This window comes from Dipodomys merriami, unplaced genomic scaffold, assembly GCF_024711535.1.
Source record: "Dipodomys merriami isolate MVZ:Mamm:240054 unplaced genomic scaffold, mDipMer1.0.p SCAF_2, whole genome shotgun sequence".
NCBI lineage: Eukaryota > Metazoa > Chordata > Mammalia > Rodentia > Heteromyidae > Dipodomys > Dipodomys merriami.
Window position 1 is genome coordinate 120,267,241 of NW_027203381.1, and position 17,960 is coordinate 120,285,200.

A 17,960-nucleotide genomic window follows, 5' to 3' on the forward strand; every position below is an offset into this window, starting at 1 on the left:
TACGCATCTGTTTCTGGTCCTCTCTGGGGACCTCCTAATACCCCAATGTCGTCCAAACGGCCGCTGATGCTTTACAGAGATGGCGTCCTCAGATCCACTGCCTTCCTCTACCTTTCTGATCTCTGCTGTCCCCCGCATGTGAGACCTCCCCTGGCTAGAAGATCCTTTCCCAGGGCCCACCTGGGCTGCTTCTGTGACCTTAAGCCTGGCCATGCCCCCAGCCAGACTCCAGCCCCCAGCACCCCTTCCCTGTCAGGATTTTTCTCTTCTGCACTAGCTACCACTCAACATGCCAGGTGCCATATTTATCTACCCCATCCAGTCTGCCCCCCTAACACGCCAGCCCCTCCCAGCAGGGACTTCTGATAGCCTGGTTGTCTACACACAGCCATGAAGTTCTTGGTGAATGACAGGCTATGGCTCATGGGGGGAAGTGGGGACAGGAAATGGCTCTCCTTGACTAGCCGTCCACAGCTGGGAGGAGAAATGCAACTTAAGTTCAGGAGCAATTATGATTGAACTCACAGCCGGCTGAGCCGCGTAAAGGGCAGCCTGCCCGTGGGGCCCAGCAATAGCCGCAGCCTCCAAGCTGCTGGCCAGCCGCTTACTAGCTCTAGACACTTGTTCCTGGGGTCTGGAAGCAAGCAGCTAGAGAGGACTAGGTCAGACGCCAGCAAGGCAGGGAGGGTAAGAACAAGCCAGCCCGCTGTTAGCCGGCACCCCTCGCCCCCTCCCCCTGTGCCAGGTGGCCGCCCCGTTGTGCCAGGCAGCGCAGATGGCCCCAACAGCAGGCTGTGTGTGGATCAGCTCAGATGATCAGAGCATTCCACACAAATGGGGCACAAGATCCCAACTGGGAGTCAGGTGACATCCTAACCACGCAGTCAGCTCACCCTCAACCTCAAAAGCCTCTGCGTGTGCCCTCTGGGCCCGGTTGCTGCTTGTCAACAATCCCGGGGGCAGCCACGCTCTGATGGCCTCTTCGCTGTCCCCGAGGTGTGGGCAGGGGCCGCAGAGCCCTCCAGCCATGACATGGAGGCTGGGATGTCTGGGGGGGGCGGGGGAGGGGAGGGGGGAGGGTGACCACTTCCCTCGCCTGATGGCATCACCAGCAGCAGCCACAGAGCCCTCAGGTTGCCCAGGAGGCCCGTGACTGGTGGAGAGACCAGGAGGCAAGGGAGAGGAAATGACAATGGTGGCGTCCATGGCTCCCAGAAGGCACGGAGGGCAAATGCTGAGGGAAGGCAGGCGTGGAGGGAGGGCAGGTGTGGAGGGAGGGCAGATGCTGAGGGAGGGCAGATGCTGAGGGAGGGCAGGCGTGGAAGGAGGGCAGATGCTGAGGGGGGGCAGGCATGGAGGGAGGGCAGATGCTGAGGGAGGGCAGGCAGGGAAGGAGGGCAGGGAACCCCTGGGCAAGCAGAGCCCAGACACCCAGCAGACGGAAAGCGTGGCTGGGAATCACTTAGAACAAACAAGGAGCGCATTCTCAAGCTGTTTGACACTGGCTTCCAAAAGCAACACACCGGACAAGCCGCCACAGCCCTGGGCGGCCTCTACTCCCACTGCCTCCTGCTTTCCCCGCCGCTCTTGCACCCTCCCCTCCCAACAGCAATTCATACCCGCCCCCCTCCCCCCCCCCCCCCCCGCACCTGGCAGCGCTCCCCCGGTGGAAACCCAAGTGCACTTGAGCTGCAGGTGCAGGAGGCGGCCAGCCTGCAGCCCTGGGAAAGGAGGTCAGGAAGAGAAGGAACTTTCCCCACTTCCTGTTCCCAGTGGGGGAAAGAATATCCCAGGCTAACTGGACTGGCCCAGCGTCCACCGACGAGCTGACCAGCGTCTGGGCATGTGGGAGCCGCTGGTGTCCAGGCCTCGGGCGCAGGGACAGCTGAGCAGAGGGCACTGCCAGACAGGGGCCACTCACCTGTGATAAAGGTGGACGACTCAAAGGGAAGGAGAGGAGTTTGCTTGAATGTGGACAGGGAGGTGAAGAGGAGATGCACAGCAAGGAGAGGGAGGGAGACTGCCCATGACAGAGGAGAAGGAGGGGAGAGGGAAGGGGGGAGGAGGAGAGAGGATGGGGGGCAGATAGAAGGAGGAATGGGAGGGAGGGGGAAGAGGAGGAGGAGGGGAGGCAGGGGTAGAAGGTGGGAGTGGAGAGGGCAGAGGAGGGGAAGTGGGAGAGAGCAGAGAGGGGTGGGGGAGCAGTGGGGATAAAGGGGAGGGAGAGGAGGGGTGGGGATGAGGGAGAGGAAGAGTGCCAGAGGGGAGGGCGGAGGTCTGGAGGAGGGGGGGGGAGAGGAGAAGGGGGAGGGGGACTGCCGGTGGGGGAGGACGCAGGGGGAGGGGGGAGGGAGAGGGGGAGGCCAGGGCGGGCGAGGGGAGGGCCGGTGGGAGGGGAGGGAGGGGAGGAGGGCGTGCGGCCGGCGCCGCGGCGGAGGCCGCGCAGCCGCGGGGCGGGGCTGGCGGGCGGCCGGGCGCTCTGGTTGGCCGCCGCCCCGGCCGCCCCGCCCCCGCCGCCCGCCCGCCCCCTGCGCGGGCCGCGGCAGAAAGTACGGGGAAAAGTCGGCGAGCGGCGGCGGCGGCGGCGGGGCGCGGCATGGGGTCCGGCTCCTCCAGCTACCGGCCCAAGGCCATCTACCTGGACGTCGACGGCCGCATCCAGAAGGTGGGCGGCGGGCGGCGGGCGGCGCGGGGACGGCGCCGGGCGCAGGTGGCCGCCGAGGCCCCGCGCGGGGCGTTGCTTGCGTTCCGCGCTGAGCCTCGGGTTTCCAGCCCGATCCCTGGCGGTCGGGGCGGCTCGGGCGCCCGAGGCTCGGCCGGGCCGCGCGGGAGGGCGGGGGGGGGGGGCAGCGCCGGGGTCCGCGGGCCGGGCGGGGGGCAGCGCCGGGGTCCGCGGGCCGGGCGGGGGGCAGCGCCGGGGTCTGCGGGCCGGGGGGGGCAGCGCCGGGGTCCGCGGGCCGGGCGGGGGGGGGGCAGCGCCGGGGTCCGCGGGCCGGGGGCGGGGGGGGGGGCAGCGCCGGGGTCCGCAGGCCGGGGGGGGGCAGCGCCGGGGTCCGCGGGCCGGGCGGGGGGGGGGCAGCGCCGGGGTCCGCGGGCCGGGCGGGGGGGGGGGCAGCGCCGGGGTCCGCGGGCCGGGCGGGGGGGGGGCAGCGCCGGGGTCCGCGGGCCGGGCGGGGGGGGGGGGCAGCGCCGGGGTCCGCGGGCGGGCGGGCGGGGGGGCAGCGCCGGGGTCCGCGGGCCGGGGGCGGGGGCGCCTCCGGGCAGCAGGATGAGGGCCCGCAAGGACTCCGAGCTGCAGCTCCCTGGTCTTGGGGACACGGGGTCCCCCGCGGCCTCCGGCATACCCCCTGCGTCCGAGACCCCTCCTCTCCAAGCATCTCCGACCCCCGAGAGTCCCTGGACTTCTGTGTCTGACTGGCAGGGGGGATGAGGGGAGGGCTGGGGGTCTCATCAGCCTCCCTCCTCCCAAAGTCCCCGGGAAAAGCCATGGTGAGGAGATTGCCCCCGGGTGGCCTGGGCATGGCCGTCACCTGGTCTGCCTGTGTCCCCTCCTGAGAGCCGGAGCCCAGCTAGTCTGGATCTCACCGGGGTGAGGAAGGCCACCCTACCAGGGACCTGGGGAGCAGAGCACCTGCACCTCTGAGATGTCAGCCCCACATCCTCCCTGAAGGACAGCAGGGCCCTCTCCAAACACTGCCTAGCACCGAGCCTGGCGCCTGCACACACCGGGGAACGTACACCACACAGGCACACTGGCAAGTGTGCAGGCACAACACGATACGTGTGCATACACATGCAAATAGGCACGCCGTTTTTCTGTCCCACCAGTGAGAATTTATATTATAAACCAGGTCTGCCTGGTTTATCTTTTGGGGGGGCAGGGGTTGAACCAGGGCCCCCTGAATGCAAGGCAGGTGCTCTGTGCCTCTGAACTCCTCAGCCCTCAGGTATCCTTCACCTGGTCAGCAGTGGCAGGTCCTTCCTAAGAATTCCCCTAAGGTCCCTGGCAAGCCACTTGGTTGGAAGTGGGTGAAAAGTAGAGGGAAGGTGACGGGCTGGGCCGCCGTGGGTGGGGTGGGGTAAGGTGACACACTGAGTCACCCTAAAAGGTGACCTCAAGGAAAGCCATTTGCAAACCAGCCCTGGTGTGAGCATGGATGTGTGTGTGTGTGTGTGTGTGTGTGTGTGTGTGTGAGAGAGAGAGAGAGAGAGAGAGAGAGAGAGAGAGAGAGAGAGAGAGAGAGAATGTGTGTCACGATAGAACTTGCACTGAAGAAGGTCATGGCCTTGGGTGGGGTCAGGGCTGCTGTGGACTGCGTGCTCATCTGGGCTGGCATCCTGTCCATGCAAGGACCATTACTTCCGTTTATGGACCGTAATGAGAAGTGAACGAGGGCATATAAACAGACTGCCTGGAGCGCTGGAGAACTCAAGAGCATTACCGTCCTCTCTGCCCATAAATGTCCTTTCGCCCGCAGAGTAGGGAGGAGGCCGCACGTCTGGCCAGCACCCCTGTTCTTGACCCTGCTCTTTGCATTAGCACTGTGGGCGTGCAGAGCTGGGTGTTAGCTGGAGACGCTGGCTGCTCGTGATTTCCGTGTGTGAGCAGGCAAGTGGGTTCCCTCCCTCACCTCTCAGGCTTCACGCCTAGCAGTGCCGTGCCCTGCAGTACTGGGCCTCTCGGTAATGGGCCCGCAGCACCGTTCGGGCCTTGTTTGTCAGCGGAGCACATTCTCTCTGACCCTGCCATTGACTGTGATTCCTCTTCTCAGAGTCCCGGTGCTGGGCCATCTGCAAGTTCCCAGCATGCAGTGGTCTCCCTTTATCCACCCCATCTCCTCTGCGTGCTGCTTCCTGGAGCGGGCCTGAAGGAGGAGATAAGAGCATGTTGCTTTCTACCTCTGCGGTCCCCAGTCCTGGTTATAGTCAGGAACCCGAAGCTCCCGCCTTATCTCTCCTCTCCGTCCCCTTCAGTACCAAGTCCTGACTGTCCCAGCTTTCCCCAGACAGGCAGAGATGGGAGGAAGGTCATTGTACAACATCCAAAACGGGCTTCTTTCTAGCCCTGCAAACCTCGGGTGAAAATCCGGGAGTCATCAGTACCAAGTCCTGACCATCCCAGCTTTCCCCAGACAGGCAGAGATGGGAGGAAGGTCACTGTACAACATCCAAAACGGGCTTTCTGGCCCTGCAAACCTCAGGTGAAAATCCGGGAGTCATCTGGGTCTTCCCTGTGAGATAATCCGCCACCGCCACCACCACAGGTCCCAGAACACCCCAGGTCTGGATGCTAGGTCAGCGCTTTGCTTTTTGTGCATATAAAGAAAATTCCAGACACACAAGGCGTTCCAATCTCTAGTCCCTGCATAAGCAGCTAGGACCAGCAGCTGTGGGGATTCTGTCCTCCTCTGGAGTGTTTCCTCCAGATGGTGTGTGGAGGAACTTGGGAGCACCATGACTGCCTGTTGCCCAGAGCCCCATGTGAGGGCTGGCGGACCCCGCGATCCTACCGGTTCTGACATCCCTCTGCCCAGGCGTTGGGACACGGGAGGCTCGGGTCCTGGCACCTCCACTCACTAGTGCTGTGCTTTGGGTCAGTCCCTTCCCTCTTTCTCACTGTGGCCTGCTCCGGGAGGAGTGTGAATTGAGGGAATCAGGGAGACGGTGAAGCGGGCTTGCTGGATCTGTGCACAGGATTCTGGCGTGGTGCTTGGATGGCCCCGACAGCAATCATCAACCCGGCCTGAGCCCTACCTGGGGCCGGGTCTCGGGAGCAGCGTTCTGCTCCTGGCAGCCTCCCACACTGCAGAGGGGGTGGCAGTGGGCAGAGCCAAGGGTACCTTCCTGGGGGAAGGCTGCTCTGTAGGGGAGGACCAGGTGGGCATCAGGATGTCTGGGTCAGGGGCTGCCCAGTGGCCAGGGGCAACCTCATGTACTGCACACCCCACCCCTACCTGGTGGGACCAGGTGAAGCCTTCTTCCCTTGCCCAGCCCCCTGGGGTGGGCTGCAGCAAGAGGAACCGATACCCGGGTCTGGAAGCTGAGACGGGGAGAGCCAGTGCCCTTCCTCGGGCTCATGTACCTCTGTTCCTCAGCATCTCCTGCATGGGGGGGGGGGGAACGGGACGGGGTCCTGGTCTCAGAACCTGCAGCTTTCAGATGCAGCTGTGGGAGGGAGGGAGGGAAAGAGGGACAGACAGGGAGCAGGAGCCACTTCCCTGGCTAGTCCTCTTCCCATCCTGGCCCCTCTGTCTCTGCCTGGTTAGAGCTGGGTTGTGCAGATGCATGGCGTGTCTTAGCTTTCTATTTCTTTTGCAACAAGCCACCCTTCCCCAAGTGCCTGACCACTGGAACCGACACAGGAGAACCTGTTCCAGGCGGGCCCAGTCTCTAGCCAGGGAGGCAGTACATCAGGACACACCATTAGCCTTCTTCCTCTCTATGGCCCAGACCTTCACACCAAACACTAGCCGTGTCCTGAGTCCCTGGAAGGGACGCTGGAGGCTCGGACCACCCCCTGCCTGCATCACAGCTGACCATTGATGGCCTGCAGAGACCTTGGCCCAGACGCTGCGCAGCCCCACTGCACAGCGGCCGCTCTGGCCTTGGTCTCTGCAGAGGGCCTGGTACCCTGTGCCCTCCAGCTCTGGTCCTTGCCTGTTGGGAGATGGGGGCGGGGGGTGATGTCCCCACAGAGGGACCATGCAGAGGCCAGAGAACCATACAGGTCAGGGTCCAGGAAGTAAGGGCACCTGGGGAGGTCAGTGGTGTCTTGTTTGCCCGCAGGCCTGCCTGGGCGGCATAGGCCTTTCCCCTCTCCGCTCCTCAGGCCTGGGCAGCCCAGGTTCTGGAAGAATCCTTGGCAGATGCTGTCTTATTATTATTTTATTTTATTTTTTTGTCAGTTGTGGGTCTTGAACTCTAGGCCTGGGCGCTGTCCCTTAGCTTCAGCTCAAGGCTAGCACTCTACCACTTGAGCCACAGCACCACTTCCAGTGATTAATTGGAGATAAGAGTCTCACAGACTTTTCTGCCTGGGCTGGCTTTGAACCAGGATCCTCAGATCTCAATCTCCTGAGTAGCTAGAATGACAGATGTGAGCCACTGGCGCCCGGCTTATTATTTATTCTTGACTCCAAATCTACTGTGATTCTGAAATGAAAGCATCCACATGCCAAGGGCATGATCCTGGGTCCCACTGCCTGGGACACGGTCTGCCTCTGACCCAGCGGAGGAAGTCAGGTCACACTGGGAAGGTCATGGGTTACACCGGAGGGCTGGGGGGGGGGGGGGGGAGTCTCACCAGAGCCCACTGTGAGCGAGGGCCCATCTGGCCTCAGAGACATCTGTGCACAAACAGCCCCGACTCATGAGAAGGGGAGGGCAGCTGTCCGGTCAGATGTACAGAGGAGGGGACATGCAAAGGAGAGATGAAATAAGGACATCAGGCGGCTGATCTGTGACAGCATCAGGGCTCCTGGGGGCTTTGGGCCAGTGTGCTGTGCTCCTGGGAGGCGGGGAAGGTCTTGGCCAGATCCGTGGACACACCTGCAGGTCCCAGCAGAGACGCCAGCCAGGGGTCCTCGGGTTTCACCCGGCCCACCCTGAGCATGCGTGTGGCTCCCATTTCAGGCTCTACAGGAGTCTGGGAATCCTGCCCGCAGACACCGGGCTCTGCAACTCTGTAAAGGGCTGGGAAGGGGCCAGGGCCTCTGGCTAGCTCAGTATTGCAGCCTCTGTGGCCCACATTTGTACTCACAGGTCTGAACCTTCCTGAGGACAGTGTTCTGGGGACACACACAGCCACCCCCCTCTGCAGGAGTGTGCAGAGTGTGGCTCATGCCCGGGTACACGGGCCTCAGAGCTGGTGGAGATGTACCCAGAGCTGTGAGTCTGAGAAAGACCCGTCAGTCAACGGAAGGCAATCCCCCTCCTCCACATCTCCCCAGATCCCAGAGTCCATCACGCGATCCCCCCTCCTCCACATCTCCCCAGATCCCAGAGTCCATCACACGATCCCCCTCCTCCACATCTCCCCAGATCCCAGAGTCCGTCACGCGATCCCCCCTCCTCAACACCTCCCCAGATCCCAGAGTCCATCACATGATCCCCCCTCCTCCACATCTCCCCAGATCCCAGAGTCCATCACGCGATCCCCCCTCCTCCACATCTCCCTAGATCCCAGAGTCCGTCACGCGATCCCCCCTCCTCCACATCTCCCCAGATCCCAGAGTCCGTCACGCGATCCCCCCTCCTCCACATCTCCCCAGATCCCAGAGTCCATCACGCGATCCCCCTCCTCCACATCTCCCCAGATCCCAGAGTCCGTCACACACAGAGAAGAACCAAAGTGCTTTAACCCTTTTGCTTCAGGTACTTTATTTTGACAGTACTAGGAATTGAGTCCAGGGCCTCATGCTTGCTCGGCGGGTGCTCTACCACTCGAGCCCTGTCTCCAGTCCCTTTTCCCATTGGTTATCCCAGCCTAGGCTGTGATCCCTGTGTCACTGGGGGTGACAGACGTGTGTCACCATGCGCAACCACTATGCACATGGCTCAGATAGCAGGTGTCCTCCACCATGCCTATTGGTTGAGATGGAATTTCGTGAACTGTGGGCTTCCTGGCCGCAGTGGGGGGCTGTGGGCTCAGGTTCATCTCCCTCACCCACAGCTCAGAGCAAGGGCAAAGTCGGCCTCCCTGGGAGAGGTTAGGTTGGAAGCCAAGAGTGGCTTGACTTTCTTAGCCACCTGCTTCCTGCTGTGCCTCCCCTCAAAGCCCTGCTTCTCACGGCAGCCCCAGGGCCCGCCCAGCCCTCAGGAGCCTCCCACAGTGGAGTGCAGAGCTAAGCCCACCGCACATACAACATCTGGCACGGCAGGAGTGGCGCTGACCAGACAGAGCCCCGGCGGGTGGACGCCCTGGGGCCTGTCTTCAGTCACACGGCCCTTGCACGCCGGGTTGATTAATCTTCTAAGACAGCTGTTAGTAGAAACGGGCCATGCAACTGTCTCCTCACTGTTTCTGCCTGGCAGAAGCTTTTCCAGACCTCTGCCTCCTCTCCCCAAGTGGGGGACAAGGACATGGGGCAACATGGCACCTGGTACTTGGCCGCAGAGCCGGAGCTTCCATCCAGGGACGGTGCCCAGCTTGTGCCTGGCATGGTAGCCAGAAAGGTGCTGTCACTGTCTGGGTCTGGAGGCGGGGCATGGTGGGGAGGGGCATGCAGGAGGGGGCGTATAGGGCGGGGGGGGGGGGGTGAGGCCGCCGCGTGAGCTGTGGATCTGGGCTGAGAACTAACGGTGGTGCTCAGAGGGCCTTCTGTCCCTGTCATGACTGAGGACAGGGACACTGCTGGCCAGGCATGGAAAGAGCCACGCCCACTGCTGTTTGGCGTCTGAGGCAAGACCTTCCCCTGGGCACCCAGGGGCAGAGCACGGCCCACGCTTCCTCCTGTCCCGTCTCCAGTGCCCTTGTGAGGCCGAGCCCCAGGCCCTGTTCCCGGGGTGAGGGTCCAGAGGGAGCCTCGTGAAGGGTGGAGGCGGGCCGGTGCGGGCGGGGCAGGGCGGGGGCAGGTGTGGAGCAGAGGCCTGGCCCTTCGCAGCCCACACACTGCACACCACGTTCACTCACCATACCCCCCACACACAGGAGGTGAAGGGCACCGGGGAGCCATCAGGCCCAGGTGTCAGGGAGGTGAAGAGAGGCTGAGATGACCCCTCTCCTCCCAGGCACGCAGAGGGGGAGCCCCATGTCCTGTGCCTGACCTCAGTGGGCCCTTGTGGCTGTGGGGGACACTGCTGGCCCAGCATCTGGGAAGATTCACTGGTGGAAACACCGGCAGGTGTCTGGCCTCTTCTTGTCTGTCCCTGAAGCCAGACCTGACTCTCTGTCCGTCTCCACCCTGTGTGTCCTCATACCTGACACAGGCCGTGAAGACGCCCGGGGTTCCGAGGGCCCCGATGCCAAAGGCCTCCGAGGCGTCCCCGGCGCCCCCTTGCCCCACTGGCAGACGTGGCTCCCGGAAGAAGGGGCCGGCAGCAGCCCCGGGCATCCCTGGAAACGGCTGAGAGGGATTTGTGCGCAGTGCTAGAGGCCCGGCCACCTCTGTGCGGCGGGACACCGTGCCACGGGACGGCTCCACACCACACCTTGTGGCGTCGGTGTGGCAGGGAACACGCCCGCAGGTGACAGCGTATCCTTGGGGAGCGCGGCTCTCAGCCGGGCCCCTCGCGGCCCACGCTGTGCCTCCTGTGGCCGGGACGGTGGAGAGCCGCGTCCCTGTGAGGCCCTGCGAGCTGGGGAGGCCACGTAGGTCCTCCTGGAGGAGGTGGCCTCAGCCACGCACGGCGCCCGCCCTGTCGGCGGTGCCCGGGTCAAGGGGAGAGAAAGTCCTGGCTCTCCCGGCTCTCCCTCGGGCTTCAGGGAGAGAGCACGGAGTGAGGGTGGAGAGGGGTCCTGGGGACCCCGGGGTGAGGAGCGGGTAGGGCAGTCTCTGTGGTTTTTGCATGGGCCAGCTGAGCACACGGTGGGGGCAGAGTTGTTCGCCTGTGCCAGCCAGGCCCCTCCCCCACCCCAGCCCCAGGCCGGTCCTTGCACCTTTGCCTCTCCATTCTTACATGGTGTCTTGAAGCCAGGCTGGCTGCTGGGAGGAATCCCCGACCCCAGCATCTCCCTCCCTCCCTCCCCTTCCCCTCCTTTCTCTCTTTTTCTTTCTTTCTTTTTTTGTTGGTCACGGGGCTTGAACTCAGGGCCTGGGTGCTGTCCCTCAGCTCTTCAGCTCAAGGCAAGCACTCTACTGCTTGAGCTACAGCACCATTTCTAGTTTTCTGGTGGTTTATTGGAGATAAGAGTTCAATAGTTGGCCGGGCGCTGGTGGCTCACGCCTGTAATCCTAGCTACTCAGGAGGCTGAGATCTGAGGATCGCGGTTCAAAGCCAGCCCGGGCAGGAGAGACCGTGAGACTCCTATCTCCAATAAACCACCAGAAAACCGGAAGTGGCGCTGTAGCTCAAGTGGTAGAGCGCTCGCCTTGAGCTGAAGAGCTGAGGGACAGCACCCAGGCCCAGAGTTCAAGCCCCACGACCGACAAAAAAAAAAAAAGAGTTCAATAGTTTTTCCTGCCTGGGCTAGCTTTGAACCTCAATCCTCAGATCTCAGCCTTCTGAGTAGCTAGGATTACAGGTGTGAGCCACTGGTGCCTGGCTTTCTTTTCTAACTCTACCCCACCTTAGGATGCCCAGAGCCTGGTGGGACTCTGGTTAAGTTAAGCAAGGAGCAGTCGGAGGCCTAGGGAGAAGGGAAGTGAAGGGCCATGTCTGAGTTGCCTCTAGCTAGCATCTGACCTCAAGAAGCAAAGCAGAGTGCCACCAGAGAAACCCTCCTCCCCCAAGCCAGCTCTCTGCACAGCCCTCAGCCTCGGCACATTTCTTATTCCTTTGGTCCCTCATCCTTTGCATTTTCAGTCTGCTGTGCTCCATTATTTATAGCCGCCAGAAAGATTGGCCTCAGATACCAGAAGCAGGAAAAACAAAAGCGAAGCGAGCCAGAGAAATGACAAGAGTGACAAACAGATCAACCAAGACAAATGGGTCCTGCGGCCTGAGCAGAGGCAGGTGGGGAGATGGGCCTGGTGTCCGGGAGAGCTCGCTGTGGTGGCCGTGTCCTGTCCCCAGGGAGGAGCCCCTAGCATTGGGGGCGTGTCCCCAGGACGGCAGGCAGGTAGAGCTGGTACCCCCCTACTCTGAGGATGCAGAAAGTGAGGCTCGGATACATTGAGAGACTTGCCAAGGGCCCTGTGGTTTCTTTGAGCCCCGGTTGAGAACCTCTCACACCAACCAAAGACCCAAGTATTGATCCCCGGCCTGAGGCTACTAGGGGGAGGCTGGGCCTGCTGGAGGTGTGTGCACCCTTGGGGTCCAGTGGGTCCCGGCCATGAGGTGAGCCTCATGGTCCACCTCTGCTCCCCCGTGCCGTGCTGCCTCCGGACAGGCCCCAAAACCAGGCCAACTGACCGTGGAGTGAGCGCCCTAAATCCACCAGCCTCTCTCGGTGAGCTCCCGTCTGCAGCGTTTGCTCCAGGAAGGAATGGGGTGGACACGGTGGGCTTGGCAAGTCTTCCTCATGCCCTGACCGTGGGAACCCTCCAAGGGTGGTGAGGGCGGAAGCCAGGCGGCCTGGAGCCTCTCCAGTCCCGTCTCTCACAGCAGGTGGCTCGACCTGCTGCCCTCTCAGTCATCCCGTCCTTCCCACGCCCTTGCTCAGTGCAGGGAAGTCACTCCACTCTGAGCCTTTGAACCTGCAAAACAGGAGTGTTGGCCTTTACCTTTGAGCGGCCAAAGAGAAAGTGTGCTTCAGAAGCAAGAGGTGAGAAGAGGATGTGGACCCGTGCCTCCCCGCCCTGCGCATCCCCCGCCCTGCGCCTCCCCCACCCCACCCCGTCACATGTGTCTGCACACCTGTTACCAAGTTGAAAGCTCCCCTCCCACAGTGGGGGAATGATTGCATTATTGTTCTTCACCCCCACCCCCATTGATTATGTTTATTTTGAGAAGGAGCCATCATAGAGACCACACTGAAGTACAGATGGTGGGGGGTCAGAGAATACAAATAGGGGGTCAGGGAATCGCCAAGGTGAGTGGTGCTGAGGATGGAGGATGGTGCTGGGCCAGGAGGGTGGGGGGGAGTGCAGTTGGGAACGGGAGTGTGGAGCTGGGGGCTGCTGGGAAAGGAGGGGGGGTGGCTGGATGGTGCCGCTCCTGCGTCTGCGCGCGTCCAGCCCCATCGCAGCAAAGGCGTTTAAAAAGCATAATGGCTGTAATGGATCCAGCACATAATAAATGCAAATTTCAATTACTATTTCATATTCTTTTTTCCAAGGCGGTGATCAGAGAAATGTCTCCCTAAGCTAGAAAAGGAAGAGGGCTAATGCAGATTTGGTTTTAGCAAGCAAAAAAGCATGGTTGCCTGGTGGTTAACGGCCAGAGTTTGAATGCGGCCCCAGTGCAGTGTCTCAAATGAGAGACAAAGCAGGGCAGGGCGAGCAGTATGTTCCAATGCAAGTGTGTAGCTTATAGTTGGAGGCAAGTCACAGGTCCGCTGGGATGGGTGGGAGTGAGGGTGGATGGTGTGTGGTAACAGCCCGTGATACTTGCGTTGGTAAACACGTATTTGGGGGATGATAAGGGAAAAAATGGTAAGATGTGCGATTTTGGTCGTGACCTCTTTTTAGCTTTTTTTTTTTTTTGTATTTTGTATTAAACATTTGTGGTTCTCTGGCACTGAAAAGCTGGTGGAAATTTTACCTGTAACTCCTCCAGAATCAGGACTGTTTGGGGGCATTATGGGAGGGGTGTTGGTGGGGGAACTGCTCAGGGCTGGTGTCTCCGAGGATGGTCTGGTCTGGTCTGGTCGGTTCTTGCTCCTGCGGCCACCTTCTTTGGGGTGGAGGCAGCCTCACCGAGGCCCGCGGGGCTGTGTGGAGGCTCCCCGGCTTACACAGGCCATGGGAAGCGAATCCCAACCCATGCTGGACCAACGAAAGGGATGGGATTGGTGTATTCTCCCTGGCAGGAGGAGGAGCTAAGTTGGAATCACAGGGAGGGCACAGGCAGGAGTGCCAGGCCCAGGGTCCGGGAGCAGGGCAAGCCCTGTGGCACTGTGTCACCAGCCCAGTCCCGCAGCAGCAGGACCCGTGGTCAGGCTGGGCCTTCCCTCTGCTTGTGCACCTCTGTGGGGACCACGGCTGTGACGGCTCTGAGCTCCTGAGGTCCTTGAGAGCCAGGGCGGCTGGACGGGAGGCCCTAGCCGCTGACTCGGGCCTTAGAGAGGGTTCCCAGTGAGCTGACGCCGGTCAGCGCAGGGCCCGCCCCTCGCCGGTCCTCCCGGAGGACGCTCTGGTATGCGACCGCGGAGCCCCCCCCCCCAGTGCAGGATCCCAGGGGCCGGACCTCGCCTTCCAGACACAGCTGCCTAGCTAGAGGAAGAGGGCAGACGCCAGCAAGGGGGTGAGGCTGACCGCCTAGCTGGACAGGGTTGGGGTTTTGTGGCTCCTGTGCCGATCCCGCTGGGTGCAGGGGGATGGAGTTAGTGACCCCCACGGAGCTTTCAGCCCCTTTCTCTGCCCGTTCCCAAGCCGATCACAAGACACAGGCAGCTCTGTCTGCGCCTCCAGCCTATGAACACAGCTTCTGAAGGAGTGAGGAGGACGAGGAGCGAGGAGCTGGGTGGCCGGGGCGGCCTTGCCCCGTGCTCTGGCTCACCGTGTAACCGCCCCCCCCCCCCCCCCCAGCTCAGCGCTGGGCCTCGGTGGTGAGACTGCTTCCCAGGACAGAGCTGCAGCCTTTTCCTCCCTTGCCAGGAGCATCGTGGCTGTCCCTGCGTGGGGTTGGGGTTCTAACCCCCCCAACCCTTGGCAGTGTCTGGCCTCTGAGCCTCCCTTTCCCTCCCTCTCAGCCGCAGCTATGTGCTGTTTAAATTGTGAGTCCCATCCTCTGGTTAACTGCCGCTTAATTTTCTCTTGTGCTTGGCTTAATTCCAAGGAATATCCTTTCTGAATAAAAATGGTAAAGACCCTTTTCCTCTCATGGGAATTCTATGGAAATGCAGCACCAGTGCTCATATCTGGCTCTGTTATCAATTCCTAACCTCAGCTTCCTGAGCGAGAGAACTTTCTCCACGGTTCTAAAAGCCCTGCATATTCATTGTAGATTTGAAAAATAAAGGCTGGGTCGGGAAGAAAACCAAAGAATCTGTTATCCCACTGTCCTGAGGGGGCTGCTGGGGCCAGCCCAGGTGGTGCTTGCTGGTCCCTAAAGTGAGTGTACACGCACACACGTGTGTTTACACGTGTGAATGTGCTACAATGAGTGTGCACATGTGTGCATGCGCAGACATGGCTTTCTTGCATACAGTCTGCTCTGGTGGTTTTTGCTCAGCACTGCATCAACAGTGGCTCCCGGTATGGTGTTGAATGGTCTCCCTGGTGCTCCATCACGGTGTTACGGAGGGTGACCCTCTGGCTGTGTGAGCCTGTGTCTCTGCGGGAAGTGATGCAGGGGTCCGGCTGGCTGTGCCTTTGTGTGGGTGCAGTGCTGAGCCGTGCCCGTCTGGGCTTGAGAGGCAGCCCCCTTGCTGTGAGAACTGATGCGCGTATTCAGAGCAGTGCCTGGAGCTTAGAAAATGCTCTCCTGCTATGATTATGTTGATGATGATTGTTTTGCCAAGGGCCATTTCTGGAGGTCGTAGGATCATGGGTGAAAGGCGGCGTGCATTTCTGAGCTGCTCCCAGCAGGGCTGCATTGAGACAGACTCCCCCCTTCCTCTCCCTCCTCTCTCTCCCTCCTCTCTTTCCCTCTCCCTCCTCCCTTTTCCTCCTCCCTCTCCCTCCTCCCTCTCCCTCCTCCCTTTTCCTCCTCCCTCTCCCTCCTCCCTCTCCCTCTCCCTCCTCCCTCTCCCCCTCCCCCTTCCTCTCCCTCTTCTCTCTCCGTCCTCTCTCTCCCTCCTCTCTCTCCCTCTCCTTCCTCCCTCTCCTTCCTCCCTCTCCCTCCTCCCTCTCCCTCTCCCTCCTCCCTCTCCCCCCTCTCTCCCCTTCCTCTCCCTCTTCCCTCTCCCTCTCCCTCCTCCCTCTCCCTCTCCCTCCTCCCTCTCCCCCCTCTCCCCCCTTCCTCTCCCTTCTCCCCCTCCCCCTCTCCCTCCTCTCTCTCCCTCTCCCTCCTCCCTCTCCCTCTCCCTCCTCCCTCTCCCCCCTCTCCCCCTTCCTCTCTCTCTTCCCTCTCCCTCTCCCTCCTCCCTCTCACTCTCCCTCCTCCCTCTCCCTCTCCATCTCTGAGCCACCCTGGTGACCTCACTTTACATGGCTTCAGATCACACTTGGCGTGTGGCCAGTTCACACTCCGCTGTAGGACAGAGCACAGAGCTTGGAGTCCTTGCCCCAGTCCCCAGCAGTGGTTTCTTGCAGACGTTGGCACGGTGGTGTGTCCTGGCTGTGGGCAGCGACACAGTCCACGCAGCAGGCCCAGGGCCACCCTCTTCACAGTCTTCTCATCTGTATCTACACATATCACCTGGGTAGCTTCTTCTGTCCACTGCCACTGTCACTAGAACAGTCCATCATTGCAGGATGTTTCTGGAATGTCATGTGCCTGGAATTGTGCTGTGTGTGCCCTCGGGGATGTCCTTTGTCCTCCACATAATTCCAATGAGGAGAATTGTGTGAGGAACCTCTGGGGTGTGTCCAGGAGTCTCCCACAGAAGGGGGCTGGGACGTCCCCATCTCAGACCTTCCATCGCTGATCCTTCTTTTTTTTCTTTTTTAACACTTGAGTGTTTAATTAGATCTTTTTTTAATTAGTAAGTTTTTTTTATTGTGAAAATACCATACAGAGGGGTTACAATTACATGAGCAAGATAATGAGTACATTTCTCGTCAAGCATTGTTGCCTCCTCCTTTGTTTCCCCTTCCCCTCCCTGCCCTCCCCTCTCCCCCCTGCCCCCGCCCCCCACCCTCTGTCTATGCCTTCTTACCAGTTTGGTTGTCTAGTATCCACCCTTGGTTTTGTGGAGAGCAGGTGGCTGTCTGCTTGTTGTTACTGTGCCTTGGGTGGCTACTGAGGCTGGAACTCGGGGCCTTGTACTCTTGCTTCTGGTTAATTGGAGCTAGGAGTCTCACAGACTTTCTTGCTTGGGCTGGCTCTGAGCTACAGTCTTCAGATCTCAGCCTCCTGAGTAGCCACCGGTGCCTGACCAGAGTGGCTGCTTTAGACATCCGTGGCCCTGGCTGGGAGGAGAGAGCTGGTGCCGGGTAGACAGACATTTATCATAATGAACCTCGAGTTAGGAAGCAAATGAGAACGTGGTGGAGTGTTAATGCCGACGTGCAGGATGAGGAAGGAGCCCGGTGAACCTAGCTGAGGGACACGGAGTGAGCAGACAGGGCCACACATCCAGCCCCACGCACGCACCTGCCCTCCTGGGGCAGGGCCCAGCTTTTCCCTCTGTGGGCCAAGCCACCTGAGGGAGAAGAGAAAGCCTTCCTTCCTCCCTCCCTCCTTCCCTGGTTCTCTCCTCCCTCCTTCTCCCCCCCCTTACTCTCCCCTCCCTCTCTCCCTCCACCAGGCACTCCGCTTCAAGGGTCCACGCACCCAGGCTCTCATTTTCAACGCTGGTTTCTAAAATCACTTGGGGGGAAGATGGTAGAATTCCAATGAGGAAACGTTTCTGGGGATTCGATACTCCAGCCCTACCTACCTGGTCTGGAGGTTTGAGCAATGTGAAGGGTAACACCAGGGCTTCCTTCTGGGGAAGGAAGCTGGTGGCTCCTGGTTCCCTGCCTTGGTGTTTCCTGGTGAAGCAGTGAAGGTTGCTCTGCCCAGGAGAGAAACTCCTTGGCTGATAGCTGGTGAGGGGGGCGGAGCTGGGCCGAGGCCAAGGCCGGTTGGTTGTTGGGCTTTGCTGCCTGCCAAACCCAAGCCCTAGCGGTCCCATTTGTCCAGGATGTAGTGTGTTTCCCCCCTGGAACCACAGTTTCTGGCGGTCGCTGACTTTGTGCCAGTCCAAACCAGAATCTGGCAGGCTCGGGGAGGGATTCGTACAGCGCTGCCGAGGGACACACAGAAGGAGCCTGTCCTGTGGTCTCCGCTAGGGCTCTAGGGCGGCTCACACGGAACAAAGCAGAGCTGGCTGCCTCTCCCCAGCCACCCCTGCCCCGAGATCCCGCCCTCCTGCCAATCACTCAGAAGAGGACTGACCCCACCTGTCACATTTAGAGTGGCTAGAAACCTAGAGGCCGGTAAGCGGGCAGGCACTGAGCAGTCACTCTGTATCTGGAGCCCAAACCCAAGGACAGCAGGCCAGGCCCGCTGCTGCGTGGCGCCCGTCCTGCCGGCTACGATCCGTCCTCCCTCGGGAGCCAGCGTCCTCCAGCCGACCCTACTCAGGACTTCTTTCTCATCTGGCTAAGAGC

The 17,960-nt window shown here is 60.9% G+C and overlaps 1 protein-coding gene across 3 annotated transcripts in view; it reads left to right on the plus strand.

Moving 5' to 3' along the window:
- Nucleotides 1-2,554: 2,554 nt before the first annotated feature.
- Nucleotides 2,555-17,960, plus strand: part of Pde9a (phosphodiesterase 9A) — a 74,458-nt gene continuing 59,052 nt past the window's right edge. For all 3 annotated transcript variants that reach the window (XM_070030773.1, XM_070030774.1, XM_070030772.1), the window contains exon 1: nucleotides 2,555-2,665. In XM_070030773.1, the coding sequence (XP_069886874.1) occupies nucleotides 2,597-2,665 (69 nt within the window). In that variant the 5' untranslated portion in view covers nucleotides 2,555-2,596. The remainder of the gene's footprint in view (nucleotides 2,666-17,960) is intronic.